The following is a 19,658-nucleotide window of genomic DNA, read 5'->3' as shown; positions in this document are numbered from 1 at the left end:
CCCCTGCAGTACTGCCTCCAGATCTGGGGTCCTCAGCACGGGAAAGACACGGACCTGTTGGAGCGGGTCCAGAGGAGGGCTGCAGAAATGATCAGAGGACAGGAGCATCTCTCCTTTGAAGACAGGCTGAGAGAGTTAGGGCTGGGCAACCTGGAGAACAGAAGGCTCCTGGGAGACCTTCTTGCAACCTTCCAGTACCTAAAGGGGGCCTACAGGGGGACAGACCTTTTAATAGGACTTGTAGTGATAGGACAAGGGGTAGTGGTTTTGAACTAGAAGAGGGTAGATTCAGACTAGATATAATGAAGAAATCTTTTACAATGAGGGGAGTGAAACACTGGCACAGGTTGCCCAGAGAGGTGGTAGATGCCCCATCCCTGGAAACATTCAAGCTTAGTTTGGATGGGGCTCTGAGCAACCTCATCCAGTTGAAGATTTCCCTGGTCATTGCAGGGGGGTTGGACTAAATGAGCTTTAAAGGTCCCTTCCAACCCAAACTATTCTGTGATTCTATGAATATTGTACTTGGGCTTCCCACAATGCAGTGTTGGGTCATGTTAGATTTCATAAGATGCTAGGCGTAAAGGTGGACACCACCATTTCCAAAGGCACCGTTGCATTTCAGTGTAATATTTGACAGAACCAAACAGTAAAAGGAGTTAAAGGTGAAGAAAGATGAAAATAAAGTCAGTGAAAGCTGTTACTTCAGTTGGATATATGTGCAGCAGAAGCATGTTAGAAGAAATTTCCAGATGGCATAGTAAAAGAGGTCACTACTGTCTGTAGTGCTTAGTTGTTTATATAATCGACACTTACGAGGGAGCAGAACCTACTTGTGCAACATAGGAAACAGCATTACAGACTCCTGAATTTAGAGGCAGTAGGGAAGGATTAGAGCAAAAGGATACAGAAGGTGGTTAAGCAATCTACGTAATATAATTCAGCGTATCTGTGTCAGAACTGGTGACAGAACAAGCATCTTGATCTGGTATCATGTGCATTTTGTCATAGTACTTGTAGCAAAACTTTAGAAGAGTCTCCACTTTTTGGAGCGATTTGAGGATAGCTATTCCATCCATGAGGGAGAGATGGAGAAGGTTTCAGAGGGAGTTTTAAGGTGCTTTTGACAGGAGAATGATGAGCTGATGATGGACCTGTGGGTTGGGCAGATGGTTTGAAGCACAGAGAAAACACTATCAATGAAGTTCACCTTACTATCTGAAGATTATCAAGGAGCTGAAGACGTGCATACTTCAAAGGACAAGGAAAGATGTCACAACTTTGTGCAAGACTAAGGAGTTTGGACCTTTACTAGTATGACATTTAAGTAACTTATGTACTGACTTTGAAAACAAGCAGCTTGTGTAGAATGGACATTCTTAAGACTGCCAGGTGGGAGGAAATTTTGTGGCCATGTAATCCTTCTTTGTGTGTGATAGCTCAAGGACTTCTTGTTTTAATGTAAGCTATGTATCTTATGTTTAGTGAAACTGTGGGTTTTTTTTCCAAGACTTGGAAAAATGAAATGTTACTACTTAAGGTATAATAGTTGTAACTGCTCTCATATAAGTATTACCATTACAAGTCTCAGTTTGCTGAAGAAGCAGCGATGTGTGTGTGTTCTGCTACAATGCATGGCAAGAGTGCAGCTGTTCTAGTGATATTCTTGGAAGTCACAGTTTGATGATGAAGTCACACCGCTTCCTTCAGCTTTCCATCTCCATACGCTGTTCCCTCTGTTGGGCTGACTCAATGTCACTTGGTGCAAGGAACTGATCACCCTGAAAACAATAGAAAATAAATAAACAAAAAATTCTGTTGTGGTTTAACCCCAGCTGGCAACTAAGCACCAGGCAGCTGCTCGCTTACTCCCCGCCACCCAGTGGGATGGGGGAGAGAATCAGGGAAAAAAGAAAAAAAAACCTAAAACTTGTGGGTTGAGATAAAGACATTTTAATAGAACAGAAAAGGAATAATAATAATATAGAATATACAAAACAAGTGATGCACAATACCCAGTGCTCACCACCCGCTGACCGATGCCCAGCCAATCCCTGAGCCGTGGTGTCCCCCAGCCAACTCCCCCCAGTTTATATACTGGGCATGGCGTCCTATGGTATGGAATAGGCCCTTTGGGCCAGCTGTCCTGGCTGTGTCCCCTCGCAGCTTCTTGTGCGTCCCCAGCCTCTGCTGGCAGGGCAGTATGAGAAGCTGAAAAGTCCTTGACTTAGTATAAATACTGCTTAGCAACAACTAAAACATCAGTGTGTTACCAACATTATTCTCATCCTAAATCCAAAACAGCACTATAACAGCTACTAGGAAGAAAATTAACTTTATTCCAGCTGAAACCATGACAAATTTCTAAAGCATCATTGCTGTCTAAATTCTCATATTGTGAAGAAGCCACGGTCTAAATTTACTAGTTAGAAAATAAATGTGATTTGAGTCAGTTGTACCTGCATTTTGATTTTAAGAATTCTGGCATACTGTGCTCCAGTGTCTTCTCCCCACCTTCCCACTGCTGTCCTTCATTAGCAAACTCAGCAATGTAATCTGAAAGCCAGCTGATTAATTTCTAGCACACAAAGCCCTTATGTCCCCATCTCATGCATGACGATTATGTCATATGGGTTATTACTGAAATTTATTTATTTTTAAATCATCATTGGGGGCTGGATGTAGCTTGATCTGGACTTGGATTAAGGGGAGGACTCAGGTTTGTGTGTAATTGAATTTGAGTCATTAGCATGCTTAGTGTTCCCCTGAAGGGGAGAGTACTGTAAGAAGGCAGGTAAGTGCCACAGGCTTCTGCTGAATTTGTTGAGGGAAGTTATCGCTCTGCTCTTTTGTTGTTGCTTTGCCAGACAGTGTCTTGCTTCAGGGTATAATTTTTTCTTGTTTGCACTATGGAGTGCCTGACCTTAGGCAACCTGGTTTAGTTCACTAAATCTTGCTAACTTTTTTATACTGAATTATGTCTATCTGCTAATCTCTACAAATCTGTGGTTTATATTTGAAAGCATGTATTAAAAACAAGCTAGAAGCTCAAAATAGGAACAACTTGGAGGATTTTTATTTTGATGGTTTTACTGTAGCAGAAACATTCAGTGATGTGGGTGTCTGCATAATGTAACACATCCTCTTCCAAATCCTGCCTTTTTTGAATTCTTGAAGAAATCCCACACTCATTAAATAGTTTTCTATTATGATAAGTTGGAGAGAGAACTGCTGTACTTCGGCCTTCCCACTGAGTGAAGTCTCATTATAAATCATTTCTTTATGGCTCCAAAGTGCTGCGCTTCCAAACTTCACTTGTTAATGAGACCGGAATGAATTTCATAATGGTTGGCTGTTTGCACCAGAGCCATGCTAAGGAAAGACTGTTGCATTTATTTCCTTGATGCCTGAACACGTTTGCAATGCACTGGACCTACAAACTGGGAACTAATAAGGAAGGCTCTGTTTGTGTGTGAATATGGATGAGTATGTGCAGGCAAAATGATTTCCCTTTGCACCGTTTTTATTTCTTCCTCCTTTGTCTTGCACGAAAAGCTGAGAAACTTATTTAAAACAAATGTTTTGATAATGGTATTGAATGTATTTAACACAAAATAAATTTCTTAGTTTTTTCTAAAAGAATATATATTTTTTCATTTCCTTCAGAGAAGCTGGATTGGTTTATGGCTAAACCAATTTGACCACAGATCATTACCTAGCAGGAAATAATAAAGATCTTATTTTAAGCTAAACAAGATAACTGTGCAGGCTTTCAAGTCAGTTTAAGGTAATTGGTTAAGGGGCTTCAGCATACCTCTTACAGTACCAGTAATTGACCTCTTCTAAGCACTTCACCCCCTAATAGTTAGGTTGAGAAGTAGCCCGGTATTGGTTCACAGGAGATTGCTAACTGCCTCATTTCTTCACATTAGCTTAATGGAGAGTAATGACATCCCGTGACATGAAGTAAGTTTTGTCATCTGTATTCTGCCTCACCATTTTTCGTCTCTCTTTATTTGGATTATTAAGTATTTGGTTTTGCATTACTGAGGTCAATAATTGCTTTACCTTTAACTCTGTTTGTCTCTGATTCAGACCCTAGTAATGTAGTTTGTGTTTTTAGAAGGACTATGCTTAAATGTCCTTTTAAATACCCCTTAAAAAGGTGTCTAGACTAAGGGTAGAAAAAATTAACAGTAGTATTTTTTTTAAAAAAATATTTCCTTCATATTTCATGTGTAGGGAACCAAGGTAGAGGACATCCTATCAAGGTATTCTATTATTTTTATGAAATGTATTTTGAGGAAATTTTCTATTTTATTGTTTGGAGTTTTTATTATTGGCTAAATATTCTTATATTTGTGCAGTTGTATTCCTGTGATATCTTTGCAACACTCTTTGCTGTCATTGGGTAGTGATTACTTATGTAGCTAGCCAGAGCTATTTGCTGCAGAAAGTTTAATTTGTTCTCTCTATTCATTTTCTAATAGGTATTCATTCCCATTTCTCTTTAGTGTATTCAGTAGGGAATGAATACAAAAAAATTCCCAGTAATTAACATAGGATATAGCAAGCTCTCTCTTCTTCAGATTAGTCTTTAAGCATAACTGATTCTGTAAGAGACTAACTTGATCTAATGAAGAAGAGGGACAAATGAAATTGTTATTAAAATGTTAATTTTCCCAGTCTTGCTTCTCTGAGATCGCAGTACTTACTGGGCAGGTCTTACAAAGGTTGTTCATTTAATTTCTCTTACAAGTTTTTTTTTCCCCCCTCCAATGTGTTATTCTTCAAATGTCCAAGCATATATCTCCAGAATTTAATTGCCAGTGCTTCATAGCTACCTGGTTAGCTACATGGGAGGCAAGACTAGGTTAGGTGACAAAGGAGGCATGTAGATGTGCTTTAGAGTATTTGTTTTGACTAGGAGTATGAGAGGAGTTCCTGTCAATATACTTGGACACCAAGCTTTTCACCGGTTGTGCTGACCTACTATTTGTTAGCATTCTCTCTGAGTTACCTTTCGTCTGCTGTTGGCAGTGACTTTGAATCTGGCAGGTATGTAGTTCTCACTGTAAGTCGCTTCTCTGAAGGCATTCTGAGACTGGTAGTCATTGCTGCGTTGCCTTTGGTTTATCCGGTTCTTTGTGGTTCCCATTGTTTGAATCGGGATGCTAGTGTGGCATAGAATAAGTAGAAATTATACAGAGATTGCATCCAGACCATAGGAGATGTCCTTTAGGCTCTTATTTATAATAAGCACTGCATCTGAAATAAATGACTAGTAAGTGATACTGTGAAATTTGTTCCTGCTTCTAAAGGTACTGACTTCAAACATAACAGTCATGCTACTTGTGGGTGTCTTTTGGCCATCCTCTTGTACCACCTCATAAATAAATGTGTTTCGTGGGTGGGTGAGTGTAGAAGGGGGGGGATTTTTTTTCTTTTTTTAATTATTTTTTTAGCCTGTATTCAGTTTGTCACACAAATAGGTTCTGAGTCACTTAACAAATGTTTTTCCCTGTCTTGCCGAACCAGTAGATCTGAAAATAGAATATCTGATCTGCACCAAAACCAGCTTTAAATACTCTTTTTTCCAAAGGAAATAAGTGACTACATGTATGATCTTAAATGAATCTTTCTTGATAATATACAGTGCCTCTGAGTTAATAAGCAGGTTCTGTATTTCATGTGGACTTTCAATATTATCTGTGTTTCTCTTTGAAAATGTAGGTGTTTAAGCTTTACTTTACTACAAGAATTAAAATTAAGTGTTCAAATTTGTAGTATCTATTCTTTGTTAGAAGTATAGTTTCAAGATAACTTTGCTGCTTGTTCTTTGGCTGTATTTTAAAGGTACAAGTAAAACACCTCAATTTTTTAGTTGGAAAAGGGAAAAACAAAAAACCACAGAAGATGCTGCTTGTTATCCACTGTAGAAACTGACTTTGTAGCTCAGTGGGCTTCCAGCTGGTGGATTTTTATTACACCTAGATAGGTTGTTCTGTGAAAACTAGAGCTAACTTGCTATTTATCCCATGTACAGAAACTGACTATTGATAATTTCCTTCTACTGGATTGATAAAGTTGCTTAGTCATTGCCAGAGGCTTAATCTGGGATTAAATGTCATTTTTGCTCATAAAAACCATTTCTATTTGCATTAGTCAGTTAAAAAGTATGTGTCTATTTACATTCTTATTGTGTGTGTTTTTTTCCCACTGCATATTAAACCAGCAGCTCTTAGGCTTTAATTTTCCTTTATTGCCATCTTATTAGTGTAGGAAACATGTGAAGTGTGCCATAATAATTTTTGGCGGTAGGTTTATAGGTAGGATTGTGGTATGTGCTCTTAAGAACCACTTTATACTTTGCTTCTTTTTTTCTTAAGCATCCTCTTATGTCGTACAGAAGAGCAGAACAAACTTCCTTTAGAAGAAAAAATGCATATCTATCTGTTCAAATCTGCAGGGCTTCAGTAAGTTGCTCACACTGTACAGGATGAGTAGTTCAAAAGCATTGTCAGGTCAGATTTACTTAATTCGGTGTAGGAGATACAAATGACATGCTGGGCATCAGCCTTGGGTATTTGTTTTCAGGTGTGTTCGTTACTCAAGAGGACAGCCCAGCCATCCAGCAGGCGCAGCCTTCGTCTTCCCAGTAGCACTGGGGCAAAGCTTCCTCCCTCCTCGGGGCTCCGCAGGCCTCTTCATCCAGTTGCTCAAGCACGGTGCTGAGCTGCGCTGCCCACCTCTGCCACACCACTCATCCGTGGGACTGTCCTGCTTCCTTGTAGTCCATGCGGCAGAGGCGAACTCGTGCTGTTTTACACAGCTGGGATTTTCCCTCGGTTCCCTTTGAACTTACATGAATTGCTGTGTCATGTTGTGCTATCCAGTTCCTTCATTTATGTCTGAAAGTTCTGTGCTGGAACCAGACTCTTTTAGGATTTACTAGTATTGAGAAGAGTGGAAGGGTTACTTGATATATCTCGAAGGGTGTGCTTTCATCTGTAGTCTCGGCACAGTGTTTACCTTTTTAGCAGTGGTTTAAAAGAGTTGCTTGTGATCTGTGATAATCCCTGATACCTCTCTGAAGATGAGCCAACTACCTGTTCCACGTCTCATACTTGTGTAGCTTTAAGCAGTTGGAGCTGCCCCTGTCTTTTATACGGATTTATTTTTCTGAACATTTCTCTGTTTTTTCAAGATCATTTTGAATTCCATTTCTGCCTTCCAACATACTTGCATGTTCAGTGAGCTCTCAGCATTTCGGCAGTGCAGAAAGTGCAGCACCCTTCCTTCACTGCAAAACCTCTCGAATGAGACAATGCTGAAGTGAAATGCAGGTGCGACTGTCGGACCACCTATCTACCTGTAACAGGGGGGTAACAGTAGTGCTGGACAGCACTTGAGCAGTCTGGCACTTCAGGAATGTCTTTTGGCCCCAGTGGGCTTCTAAGCTCCAGTGTTAAGTTCTTGCTGCTGCAGATAGACGGATTAACCCTGGGTAGATATCCATAGCACCACCATTGTCACGCTGCTTTTGGCTGTGGATACTTACCCTCAGAGAGAGCCTTCTCTGTTGCACTGATCATGTGCACAGATTTACCAAGCTAATATAATCCCTTCTGCCCTTGTACTACCTCCAGTCATTCATACATTTTCTGCGCTTAATGCAGTTTATCTTTCCCCTGTAGTCCTTATCACTGTTTCTTCAGTTGAGAGGTTAGAGGTTGTTTGGTTTTTTTTTTGTTTTTTTTTTTTTAATTTAAAGATTTGTATAAAATATTAACAATTTTAGAGGAAGACTTTAGGCAGTTTTAAATGCCAGCATTTATAGTTCAATTTAAATTTTAGTAAGGCAAGTCAACAGCAATAAGGACTGCTTAGCTTGTGCTACTTGCTAATTACAATAGAAAAATGTACACATAATCTTCAGCTGTTTTATGAATGCACTGACTTCCTTGTTGAGGAAGAATTGTGTGGGTTCATAACACTAGAAGTAAATGTTACTAAATATGTACGGTTGGTCACAATATTGGATACGCTATAGACAGAGTTCCAACTCAGAGGAAAAACAACCCTTCAGGCCAGCTGTTGTATCACCAGCGTAAATGAGTGAACCTCATTTGGTGGGTCACGCGAGCAGGAACAAACTGGGCAGGTGGAGAGGGAGCGGTAAAGGCCACTTCCAGCTCAGTACTGCGACCCAGCAGGGCTTGTGACAAATAGCTTTGTCCTTGGCGGCTATACGTTTTGAATTCTAGTTCAGCTCAGGCTCGGCTGGTCCAGGAGCCTCTACCTACCATGGAAACAAGACACTGTCAGTCTAGTGATTTGGCAGCATTTCACTACTTTGGGAAGTCCCAGTTCTCAAGCCAGTGTATTTTCAAGGAGCTCTAAGTTGGAAAAGAAACTCCTGTGAGTAATGCCTGGTGACTTACCACTTTCTTTTCTGCATTTCATGAGTTCTAAAAATAACATTTTGTGTGTGGTTAGGCCCAGTGATTTTGATATCTGGACTGTCTTGATCATGTGCCATATTTAATGCTGCTTTGTGAAATGGACAAGGTGAGGTTAAAAGAATCGTGTCTTTTGAAAATGCTTTGGATACCACTTAGGTGATGACTGAGCTTTGGCAGGGGCTGCCCAATCAAGAAATCTGCTGCAGTGCCTTATTTAAGAGCAGTATAATGGAGTGAGGAATTAGGATTTAATGCAAAGGAAATGTGCAATGTGGGTGGGTCATGCAGATGGATTTTGGTAGGGAGATGAAAAAGGTTTCTGCAGTCACAAACACTAAAATCGCAGTGGTGGTACTTGACTGTTAGCAGGCAGGAGAGATGTTAAATCTGATCTAAATCAGTGCTCATTTTTTCCCCAGATGAAAATGACTACTTATGAAAGGTTAGAGGATTTATGGGGGTGTCAAAACATATGGCAGATGGGCTGGATTAGGACTCATGAGTATAGTAATCCAAATCCTTTCTGCCAAGCATTACAGAGGATCTCTTCCTGCTGCTGGGCTACACTAAACGTACACAGTCGGAGGAGCACAGGCTGTCAGGAGGCTCAGAGGAAGAGTTGCTAGTGAAAGTGCTTGTCTGAGCAGGGTTCATTTTGAAAGCACTTTCTTCGCATGCAGACGTCTACTGGGGAACTGATTATATTATTTAATTTTAATAAATTGCTGTAACCAAGTGGGTTTTTTTTCATTTGGTTTGCTATACAAAGCCTGGAAGAAAGTAAAGCCAAAATGTGAGCTAAACCTTTCTAATTATCTCTGACTATATTAGTACGGAGGGATAAAAGCTGTGCAAAATTCATGAATGTTGAGAGAGGAAAAAAGGGGAATGAGTTTGTCATTCCCCTTGTAAGCCAACGCTATCTATGTATGATCTGAAAAAAAAAAAAAAGAAAAAAAAAGGTAGGGGGGAAAGGTATTGTACTTTAAATTTTTGTGACAGAAGTTTAAGTGTTAGGGACAGTTACAGTCTTGGGTTTTTGACTGCATCCAGAGGATCTTCTCTGAAATCTGAAAATTCACAATGGCATGTCAGTGTTATACAGGTTATTGGTAGCTGTAGTTAATATGTAGTTAATTTTAAAAAGATGTAAAGCTACTGGCTTTTGAGAATATCCATGTCTGAAATACTTTCTGGGGAAGGCTGCAAACCATTTGTGTCTGAGGCAACAAAAGGATATTTGCACTCCACTCCTGTAGTCAGTTAATTAAGCTGAAGAATCTACCAGAGCTCTTTCTCTAGTTAACTAGTATTTTACAGCATGATAAATTGATAAGCTGGTGTGGAAAACCACCTACTCGGATATCGCTGAGCTCCATGTGTAAATGCTTAGATATTTCATTTGACACCGGTGTAAAATGTTTAAAAAAAAAATAAATTTTTTTTGTTAAAGCATGAAACACAATACTGCCTATAGATAAGTTGTGTTCTTTGTAGAACTAAGAAGTGTGAGGATTCGGACCTTACAGATCTTAAATTTAAGCTTAAAAGGGCGGCTGCAAATAGTTACTCCAGCAGTGAGGATGGATTAGCTCCGAGGTACAGATTGTTTGCATTTCTAGGGCTAGGAACAAGAGGCAAGCTTTTCATTGTTACTGTTTTATGATGTATGAAGAAGATCTAAAAGTTTTTAACAGGTTTTGCTGTTATTCATGAGGAATGGCATATCTGCTCTAGCGTGGTTTTGTCCAAGAACTTTGTAACGTGAACTTTCTCAGCATTTAATTGAAAAGTACAACGGTTAGATCTTCAGCAAAGGGAGATTTTCTTCCCATTGTTAAGTAAGTATAAACAAAATAACAAAGCAGTCTAAGCAATCCGTGAAAGCTTGCTTCTCATCTGCTAATCAAGTTTCCCTTGCTTAGTATTTGGGATGTCTTAATCTTTCGAGTAGTATGTAGCCTTCCAGCAAAGACCTGCTCTGAATTTCTAATTAAAACAAACAAATGAACAAAAAAGCCATCATCCACTTCCCAACCTCCTCTTAAGAGACCTCAAGAAGGCTGTATAGAAGAGAAAAAAAGGTCACATTGAACATTTGAGAGTTGTTTATATGCATGTTTAAAGGAAAACAAGTTTGAAAATAATTGAGCCGGAGGGGTGGGCAGAAAAATTTTCATTTAGCAAAATATGACGGGAATGAAAGGACAAGTTGAACCAGGGACATAAGGTTTTACTATGAGGGCGTACATGCAAATCCATGAAATCTGAATAATCTTTTTATTCCAGATATAAACTTAGTTGGGAGTTTCAGTGATAACCAGTTTACACAGCTTTATAACATTAAAAGCATTTAAACAGTCCTGGCAGGCGGGGATGAAACAGTATCTGAGATGAGTTGTGAAGTATTATACAGCTTACAAATAAAAGTCGGTTGTTACAGTAGGCTTTCCAGGGAATATATTCATCATAAAGTGTAGATGTGGGTTTTGATTGATTTATTACCAAAAAATTGTTGATTTTCCAGGATATAGAAATATGCAAAAGCTAATAAATCAAACTGGAATTACTATGGCAAATGAAATATGTGGAGTCAGGCTTTACTTTATGTTTAAAAAGTGTCAGCATTTTTTAGGTGGTTCTGATACAAGTATGTAAATATTCTCATTATAAATTTGTTTGTTCCTTGCTAATGCCTCCATTGAATTCTTCCATATTGCCTCAGATTTGAATGAATTAATCTAACTGCCATTAAATATTTTAAACTTCACAAGGAGAAACTCTACAGAAATGTGAAAAGGAATAATTTTCTTCATGAGATAAGCGGATAAATTATGATGACTGGACCATGTCTTGTTACTGAAACATCAGTAACCTGATGGTAGAAAATTATTAATAATTGACCTCAAATGGAGCAGCACAATTATCTGTATTTCATAATATCAGGGGGAGAGTCCCCCCACAAAGGAGAAAAATGAGCTGTTGGAAAGAAATAAGATAAAACATTCCAGTGTAAGGTCCTGCTTCTGAATAACTGAGGAAACATTGAATAACCATCCCAGGAATGTGTAGTGTGAGATGGAAAAACCAGACCTAATAAAATGAAAAATGATTGACAAATAATTCTTTGTAATAATGGGGGGAAGGATTATCAAAATGCTTACGCCGTATCTGGAGCTATTTGGCAAATAGTTTTTCTTTTCTTACAAAAGGCATCTGAGAAATTAAAATATAAAAATACATATATTTTAGTTTTTACAGATTCTTCTGCTAAGAGAGAGTAATCCAAAACAGCTTTCATTTAGGGTGCCCATGTAATTGAGAGCAGAACTTAAGCTCATCAGTCCTAGAAATAGGTGAGAAAATCTTGCTTCCTGTTTCTCATTTAGGCAGAAGTGGTGTTTCTGCAAGCATTTGAGTAAGTGCTTTTGGGTGCAGTGAGGGGAACCCAACAAGCAGCTCCAGCTGGCAAGCGTTGAGTTATTCCATAAATAAGTGGAGGTTCTTCAAGTTGCTAGCATGATGACATGGGTAGGTGGAGGCAGCTGCATGCTTCACAATATTATTTAGATGGGTATGATGATGTGAAAGGTTTTAGAGCACTTATTTAATATGGTGTCCTTGAGGAAAGAAAACCAACATATTGTTTGGCTGTGAGATGCAAAATGAAGTGGGACTTTCAGTAGGCAGATCTGAAGGCTCCAAATAATCACTGTAGTTAATAGATAGGAGCTGGAAGACCTGAACATGGAACGTGTGTCTGTTTTCCTCTCTTGCCTTGTTGTAAAGTTTATTTAGTTCTCAGGTGAAATACCTTAGGAAAGACTTTCATTAAGGAAAACGGAACTGGAACATACTTTAAATCTAATTAAGGCAAACTGGTGTTTTTGTCACAGCCAGGAGCAAAGAAAGGATTTGGGAGGTTATGTAGGAACCATTGTACGATTCCATAAATTCCTCCAAAATAAAGAGTTTTCAAAGGGTTACACAACTAAATCTTAAGCAAGGACTGACAGGCCTAAGATCTCTAAAGGCTTGACTCTGATGCAGGCTTGATACAGCTTAAATGAAAGAACCTGTTCTTTTAGTCTATGATCAAGAGCATACCCCAACATTTTGTGATACAATGTCAGAGACTGACATCTATAGTACTTCTTTCCATTACAAAAAAAAAGTTGTATCAGCTATTTCTTGGTTCCTTTTGTTTATAATTTACAGAATTAAACACCTAGTGTTGATTTATGCTGATTTTTTTATTTTTTTTTTTTTTTTCCCCTCCAGAGAAAGAATTTGACCCTCTTCTTCAGCATTGGTTTATTGACCTCCTGGGGGACTGCACTGCTGGGTGTTCGCTTATACTGGATGGGCAACAAGCCCCCAAGTTTCTCCAATTCTGACAATCCAGCAGCTGACTCGGACAGTTTTCTCACACGTACGCTGACCTTCTTTTACCTGCCAACCAAGAACCTCTGGCTGTTGCTGTGCCCAGATACCCTCAGCTTTGACTGGTCTATGGATGCTGTGCCTCTTCTGAAAGCAGTCAGCGACTGGAGGAATCTACACACTGTGGCCTTCTATGCTGGACTCCTCCTCCTTGCCTACTTTAGCTTGAAGGGCTCCAGGAATGAGAGAGAATGCAATGGGAAAACTGTAATGAACGGCAAGCAGAATGCTAATGGGCATAGCTGCCACTCAGAGATGGAGTTCAAGGCACTGGAGGTGAAGTCAAGCTTTGCATCAAAAGAAGAGAATGGTATAAAAAAGCATGAAACGCAGAAACCACAGCTTCCTTCAACTGAGAACATTGTCATTCTGTCTCTGTCTTTGTTAATAGTGCCCTTTGTTCCTGCCACAAACCTATTTTTCTATGTTGGCTTTGTAATAGCAGAGCGTGTGCTGTATGTTCCTAGTATGGGCTTCTGCCTGCTGGTTACAGTAGGTGTCAGGGCCCTTTATGTCAAAGCCCAAAAGCGCTTTCTGAAGAACTTGGTTTTTTGCTCCACTGCTGCATTAATTGTTTTCTATGGACTCAAGACTGTTGTCAGAAATGGGGACTGGCAGAATGAGGAGATGCTGTATAGGTCAGGGATAAAAGTAAACCCTGCTAAAGGTAATTTTTACTCTTTATGGTGAATGCTTTATTTATTCCTATCTGTCTTTCCTTTGAATTGTCTGATTTTATCAGCTATATCTAAAAAGGTTACTTTAGGAAATGTCCTTTTAAGTTGTGTTAGTATGTACATTAGTAAAAAATGAGAAAAAGCAGGAATGTGTTTTGATTAGGTGTTACAGGTTTGGTATTAACATGGAGAAAATGAGACCCTAAGGTAAGAGGATAGTTTCTTCTTCATTGATCTTAGTTCTGTATTTTGGAATTAAAGATGCATTATTAGTATTACAGACCCCACCCTGGTAATTTTCCATTTGGAGTCTGGTAATCTATCATGCTCATGAAGGTTTTTCATACGTTCACCGAATGTTCTGTTCTCTATAACTAGAAAATATAAGAAATAGTAATGGACAGCATCAGGGAGATGCTGGGTTTTTTTACTTCATCTGATGCAAATAACGTCAATACTACAAAATAAAAATGAGGAAATGAGGTCATATTATTCAGCCTAGGAAACGACTGTAGTTCCTCCTGCATACAAGTACTGTAAAGAGTTATTGTCAAGTACTTATGCCTTCCTGTTAACGTATAAATGTCAGCTATTTGTAACATTGCCCAGCTACTTCTCTCAAAGGTTGTATCTATGCCATAATGAAATGTGACTACAGCTAGTATAAACACATCCAAACAGGCAGTAAACCAGCTAGCTAGTTTAGGGATCAGTAACAATGTTTAGCTGTGGCTCTGTGGTTTCAGTGTATACGGCAGATCCAGCTGGGATCCTGAACTCCATGCTGCCTGGCTGTACTGCTCTTGGCACACGAGCAAGTTTATATGAGAATGTTCGAAATACCACCTGTGAGTGCAATGTAGGCATTGACTAAGCCTTCGTTATTCACAATTCATCAGAAGTGAGAGGGGATCACTTGATTGCTTTGCCTGTCTGTGAAAGAAAAATTTGACAGTGCTTAAACATACTGCACTTGAATTTTTCCAGTTCTCTGCTCAGAAGCCCATTATAAGATGCAAACTCATTTGCTGACAGAGGTGTGCTTCTTGGTTAGACAGTTATATCATGCCACAGTCTAAAAGCTGTAGTAGTAAGAGGCAAATGCAGGTGTTACTGTGAGCTGATAGGGAGTGAAGAAAGTAGATTTGGCAGATAAGGTGCCTTGCAAAGCAGCATTATAGTAGCTTGTCAATCGTCAGTCTGATTTTGTAACTCGTCTTCATATACTTAGTTGCCCTAGGTAAAATTATTAAACTTGTTGCTGCAGTAAGTGACTTTTTTTTAACTGTGAACAAGTACATCCCATTTATTTTACTTTTTTTCAAAACTAGTGGAGGAGGGCAAGAAATGAAGAGAAGTAACTGAACCGCGAGACAGCACACCAGAGTGATTATATGATGCTGTGAGACTTACCAGTTTAGTGACGCCATAAAGCTTGGAGTAGAACTTTGACATTCCTTGGAAAGAAAAGAGTGTGTGTACACTTGATTAAACAGTTAATGTATGTTCCATTTTTGTCCTTGGTGGAGATCCCCAGATATCCCAGACTATTAATAGTTGTCTGCTTGCTTTGAGCCAGTTTTTGTGATTAAAAAAAATAATAATAATTCTAGTTTTTGTCCAACAGTAGGATTTGCTGCAGTGTTGTCTGGAAATTAGACTACTGAGTATTATGCTCCCAGGAGACAAGGCGAGCTATTTTCATCATACACATCTCAGTATGCACAGACATGTATATATGATTGTCTGGTTTCTTGCCATATAAGCTGACATTAAGTTTCTTGTAAGATATGCAAAAGCAAAGACAGCATGTCAGTGTGGTGATATAGACATGACTGAGCTGACTGTAAATCTCTTTAAAGTATCCTGTTAAACTTCTACTGAATATTTACTAGCCCACACACATTGTAACAAGGCTGGGTATCAGAAACTCCCAGCTAAAGCGACCTGTCACCCAACTCTATTCATTATTGTGAATACTTCCTAGCTTATCCCTGCCTTTGACTATGCTAATTTTATTTTCTATTTCTCATACAATCAGGCAAGCCTGACTGGACTAGACTGGCTGCCAGTCCCACCAAAGCATTAGGAGATCAACAATTCAAACTACTCTTCAGTAATTAAATGAGGTTGACGTAGGAAAAACAATTTATTTTTGTTTGCCTCTTTTTTTTAGTTTTATGAATGCTAGTGATAAATAGGCTATTCAGTCAGCAAGATAATGGAGTGCTCAGTCAAACAGTAGAGTGGAGAAGCATTTTCCTTCCTTTTAGGCTGCTAAGAAGAGGCTGCCGCTCCTCATTTCTCTGTTTTCCTCAACTTGCAGCCGTTTCTCCTCATGAGTATTTTCTTACTTCTGATCATTTTTGAGCGGCGGGTTCATTTTCCTTGATGCTTCTGCTTTTCCTCTCTTCTCCTGCAAACAGCTTCTGAAAAAGAACTTCTTCTGTCCTAGGCTAAAAAGCAAAGAAGGATCTCTTCAAAAATTCCCCGTGTGGGAACCGATAAAGAAGTAGAAATCTGTGAAGACCAGCTTTGCTAAAGCAAGGAGCCGAGTGTTTTGTTCCAGCTCCATCTGTATTCTGGCCTAGCAGGATGAAAGCCACTCTGTGGCTGGATGCTGTGCGACAACATTGAGCTGATGTGCTGTACTAATAAGGTCATTTGAGAGGCAAGCTATTAGCACAGGTGCATTTGTGTACTAATGTAGCCGAACTGCTTCAGAAATGGAATTGTCTCACACGGTGATGGTTTATAATCAGGTCCTCTGCGTTGTAGTAAGTGTAAGAATATAATCTCCACTGCTGCTGTGGGGCTTTCAGGCAGACTTGTTCAGCGGCTGCTCCATCTTCAGTCCTCAGTGAAGACGTGGGCGATAAGCACCTCGCCAGCAATTTCTTCTGGCCCCTTCACGGGCACCTTGCAGGCGGTGCAGGCAGAGAAGTAGTGTTCTGCCTCAGGTGAGAAAGCCCCTACCCTGCAGGCAGCCACAGCCTTTCTGCAATTTACATTTCTCCAGACTATTCTTGTCAATCACTGACAATGCGGAAAAAATATTCAAAAGCACCGTGCGTGGCTCGTCTCTGAAAAAAACCCCAAAATACCTCAGGGGAAAGTCAAGTGAGTAGAAGGTGGTGATGCCGCCTCCGAGCCACCGTGCACGTGGCAGCTTTCCTGGCCTTGGCTGGTGGAATTGTAATGAGGACTTGGGATGCCTTAGCTGCATCTGTTACTGGGCTTGTTCTTCTGCTGTTTTGGTTATGACTAGTATTTCAGATATCTTTAAAGTGATCTGAGCGTTGCCTCGTTACGGTTTGTCAGTACTTGAGGGAAAAATAGGCAAGATCAATTAATGTAGTTTATAGATCCTGAAGTGGCTGTATACGTGTTTTGACACTAGGGAGGGAAAGGCGCAAGTGTTTCTCTGTGCTGCCTTCAATGTAACGAGCAGCCCAACTGACATAAAACAGCTCACATTATTTTATAGCAAAGGAAGCCTCCCAAAATGTAAAAACAAACAAAAAAGTTAATAATAGGTGGTAGTTGTTGCGTCTTTTTCAATTAGACTGAGAGTCATTCTGTGGTGATGATTACCTCATGTTTAATATAAGATTATAATGACACACAAAATTGTTCTCATTATGCCTTGTTATCTCTAGCTTTCTCTGTAGTACCAAAAGTAAGCTTCAAAAAGCATAATCTTTTTCCTCCAGGCCATTTTGTACCTTGCAGTCCACATCTGAATATCAAAGATCATTATGCTATATTTGCTGTACTGTTATAGACACTGATTAAAGAAGTAGAAAATAACAGGCTTAGACTGTTAGACTGCTGCAGAGGTATTAGTTGCTTGGTCATAATTACTGATGAAATTTTAGTCTGGTGTTTGCTGTGACATTTGTAAGTAAGCTTTGAAGATCCTTGCTGGCAATAGTTGACCTGCTACACCAAGTGGGTGCTTAACTTTAACCATGCATTCAAGTCTTGCTAAATTAATATATGTAGCTACTGTTTTTGTAATGCAGTGTACAGCAAGAAACAGATACTAGGCTGCTTCCAAAAGCAGCCAAAATTACCACATTATTGTGGCACTACACCTGGTCTCATAAGCCCTGTCTCACATGTGGCACTGACTTAAGCTGGCCTTACAGCTCCTGGCTTCAGAACCCATTCTGCACGTTGCTCAGATGTTTGTCCTTGTTCCATCATGTGTTAGTGTTAATGAAATGTCATATGTTCACATCTTGGGCAGGTCAGTGGGACTTGAATATGTGCTTCAGTCCTTTCCGGAATCAGTGCTGCAGGGGAAAAAAACCCACCAAAACCAAAACAAAATTCCTTAATATCTATTATGTGAAGGCAAAGTTGTGGTAAGAGGGTTGAGTTTTGTGGTTCAGATAAACTCTGCTATTGGAGTCAAATTGCTTAGATGTTCCTGAGAGGTGATTGACACAAAGACTAAAAAAGAAAAAAGAAAAATATTTTTCTTGCACAATCATTCAGATCATCTGTGTTTTAAAGTTAGTATTACCTCTTATAGTCCTACTTTGAGTTAAAAATCCTGTTCATAGCATCTTGCTTCTCACATCAATTACCCTGGTGTTCTCAGTGGGCAGCAGCAAGACATGGTGTTGACAGAGAATATAGAAGTTGTTTCATACTACTATAGAAAGTCACTTTCCTTCTGTCTTTGCACTCATCCTCCTACTCTCTGTTCTTATGAGTGTGAATCATTCAATTTTGCTTAATGTTTTCAGAAGATATTCTAATACTGAAATACTCTTCTGGACCACAATGTTTTGTTTTCCTGTCCTACTTTTCTCTTTTGTTCCCTTTGCAACAGGGTTGTAAGACCTTCCTGCCTTGTTCTGCTATATTTGTGCGTGTAGAAGATTTAAAGAACTTCCTTTGCTTTTTTGGCATCTTTGGCATTGCACTCAGCCTTGATCAGTTTTATTCCCCAGAACTTCATGGATAATTACCTTTCTTTTTCTTTATTTCTTTTTTTCTTTCCCTCTCCCTTATCATCAGTTTAGCATAGGATTGGTAAGGACTGCTTCTTTATGCACATGTGAAGTCAAGATACGAATATGAAGTTCGGATTGTGAAGCATCTTAGTTGAACAGCAATGTATGGAGTAGCTGTATGCTCACCTGAGCAGTCATTAAAAAGTAGCAATTGCATTTTTCTTTCTTTAATCTCATCTATGTAGCATAATACTTGTCTTTTGATCTGAAAAGCAAAAAATATACTTTCTGGTTTTAATATTTTTTTAAAACACCGAATTTCATTTTCTTATCCATGTTGAATAGTTTGTAGTGTTAATTTCCTCTTTATTTTACCATTACTAATGCAGTAAGCAAATGTATTTGCTATACAAACTGTTTTAAGTGTTAGTGTAGAGGAAAAAAAAAAGAATCACGTGAAGTTAGTTTTGTTCCATTTACATAAATTTCTTATTGTTAAAAAGGCACCCAAATTTATTCTTATCCAAGATTTGCTCCTCTGATTAAAAAAAAAGAAAAAAAATATCCATGCCTGTCATTGTACAGATTTGATGCTTTAGTTCTGTGCACTTGGGTAGAAGTAAATACTAGAAGCTGTTTCCATCTGATTTGACAGCTTGCTGCTGTTATCCTTATCTACTCTTGGAAAATGATTTCTTGCTAACAGTAGCTGTCAGTAAGAGGTTCCTTCTTCAGCAGACAATGAAAATACCAACTAATAGTGCAGCAAGGAAAAGCAGTTATAATACCTTGTAGTAAACTAGGTATAGAAGCCATATTTCCCTCAAACAAAAAGGATGCAATAAACCAGTATTTTCCATTATTATTAATATTTTTGTATCACTAGCGATGACTGGAGACAAAAGGAGAAGAAATATTTTAAGGTATGCCATTCTTTGAATATGCTTATTATTAAGAGCTTACATTATGCTGACAAGAAGCTGGGCTCTCTTGTAATACCTTCAGAGCTTTGTTTTCAAAAGCTATAGCTCTGGCACACAACTTGTTGTTCACCACACTTTTTATAATGCCTCCTAAATAGAGTAGCCTGTATTTTAACAAACACC

At 39.1% G+C, this 19,658-nt stretch overlaps 1 protein-coding gene across 2 annotated transcripts in view; it reads left to right on the top strand.

Moving 5' to 3' along the window:
* The window catches only part of TMTC2 (transmembrane O-mannosyltransferase targeting cadherins 2), a 256,976-nt gene that overhangs the window by 132,386 nt on the left and 104,932 nt on the right, over positions 1-19,658 (top strand). For both annotated transcript variants that reach the window (XM_075057986.1, XM_075057985.1), the window contains exon 3: positions 12,747-13,575. In XM_075057986.1, the coding sequence (XP_074914087.1) occupies positions 12,747-13,575 (829 nt within the window). The remainder of the gene's footprint in view (positions 1-12,746; positions 13,576-19,658) is intronic.

Source organism: Buteo buteo, chromosome 26, assembly GCF_964188355.1.
Source record: "Buteo buteo chromosome 26, bButBut1.hap1.1, whole genome shotgun sequence".
NCBI classification, from domain to species: Eukaryota; Metazoa; Chordata; class Aves; order Accipitriformes; family Accipitridae; genus Buteo; species Buteo buteo.
The sequence above is the reverse complement of the archived record's forward strand: the minus strand, read 5'-3'. Positions and strand labels throughout refer to the sequence as shown.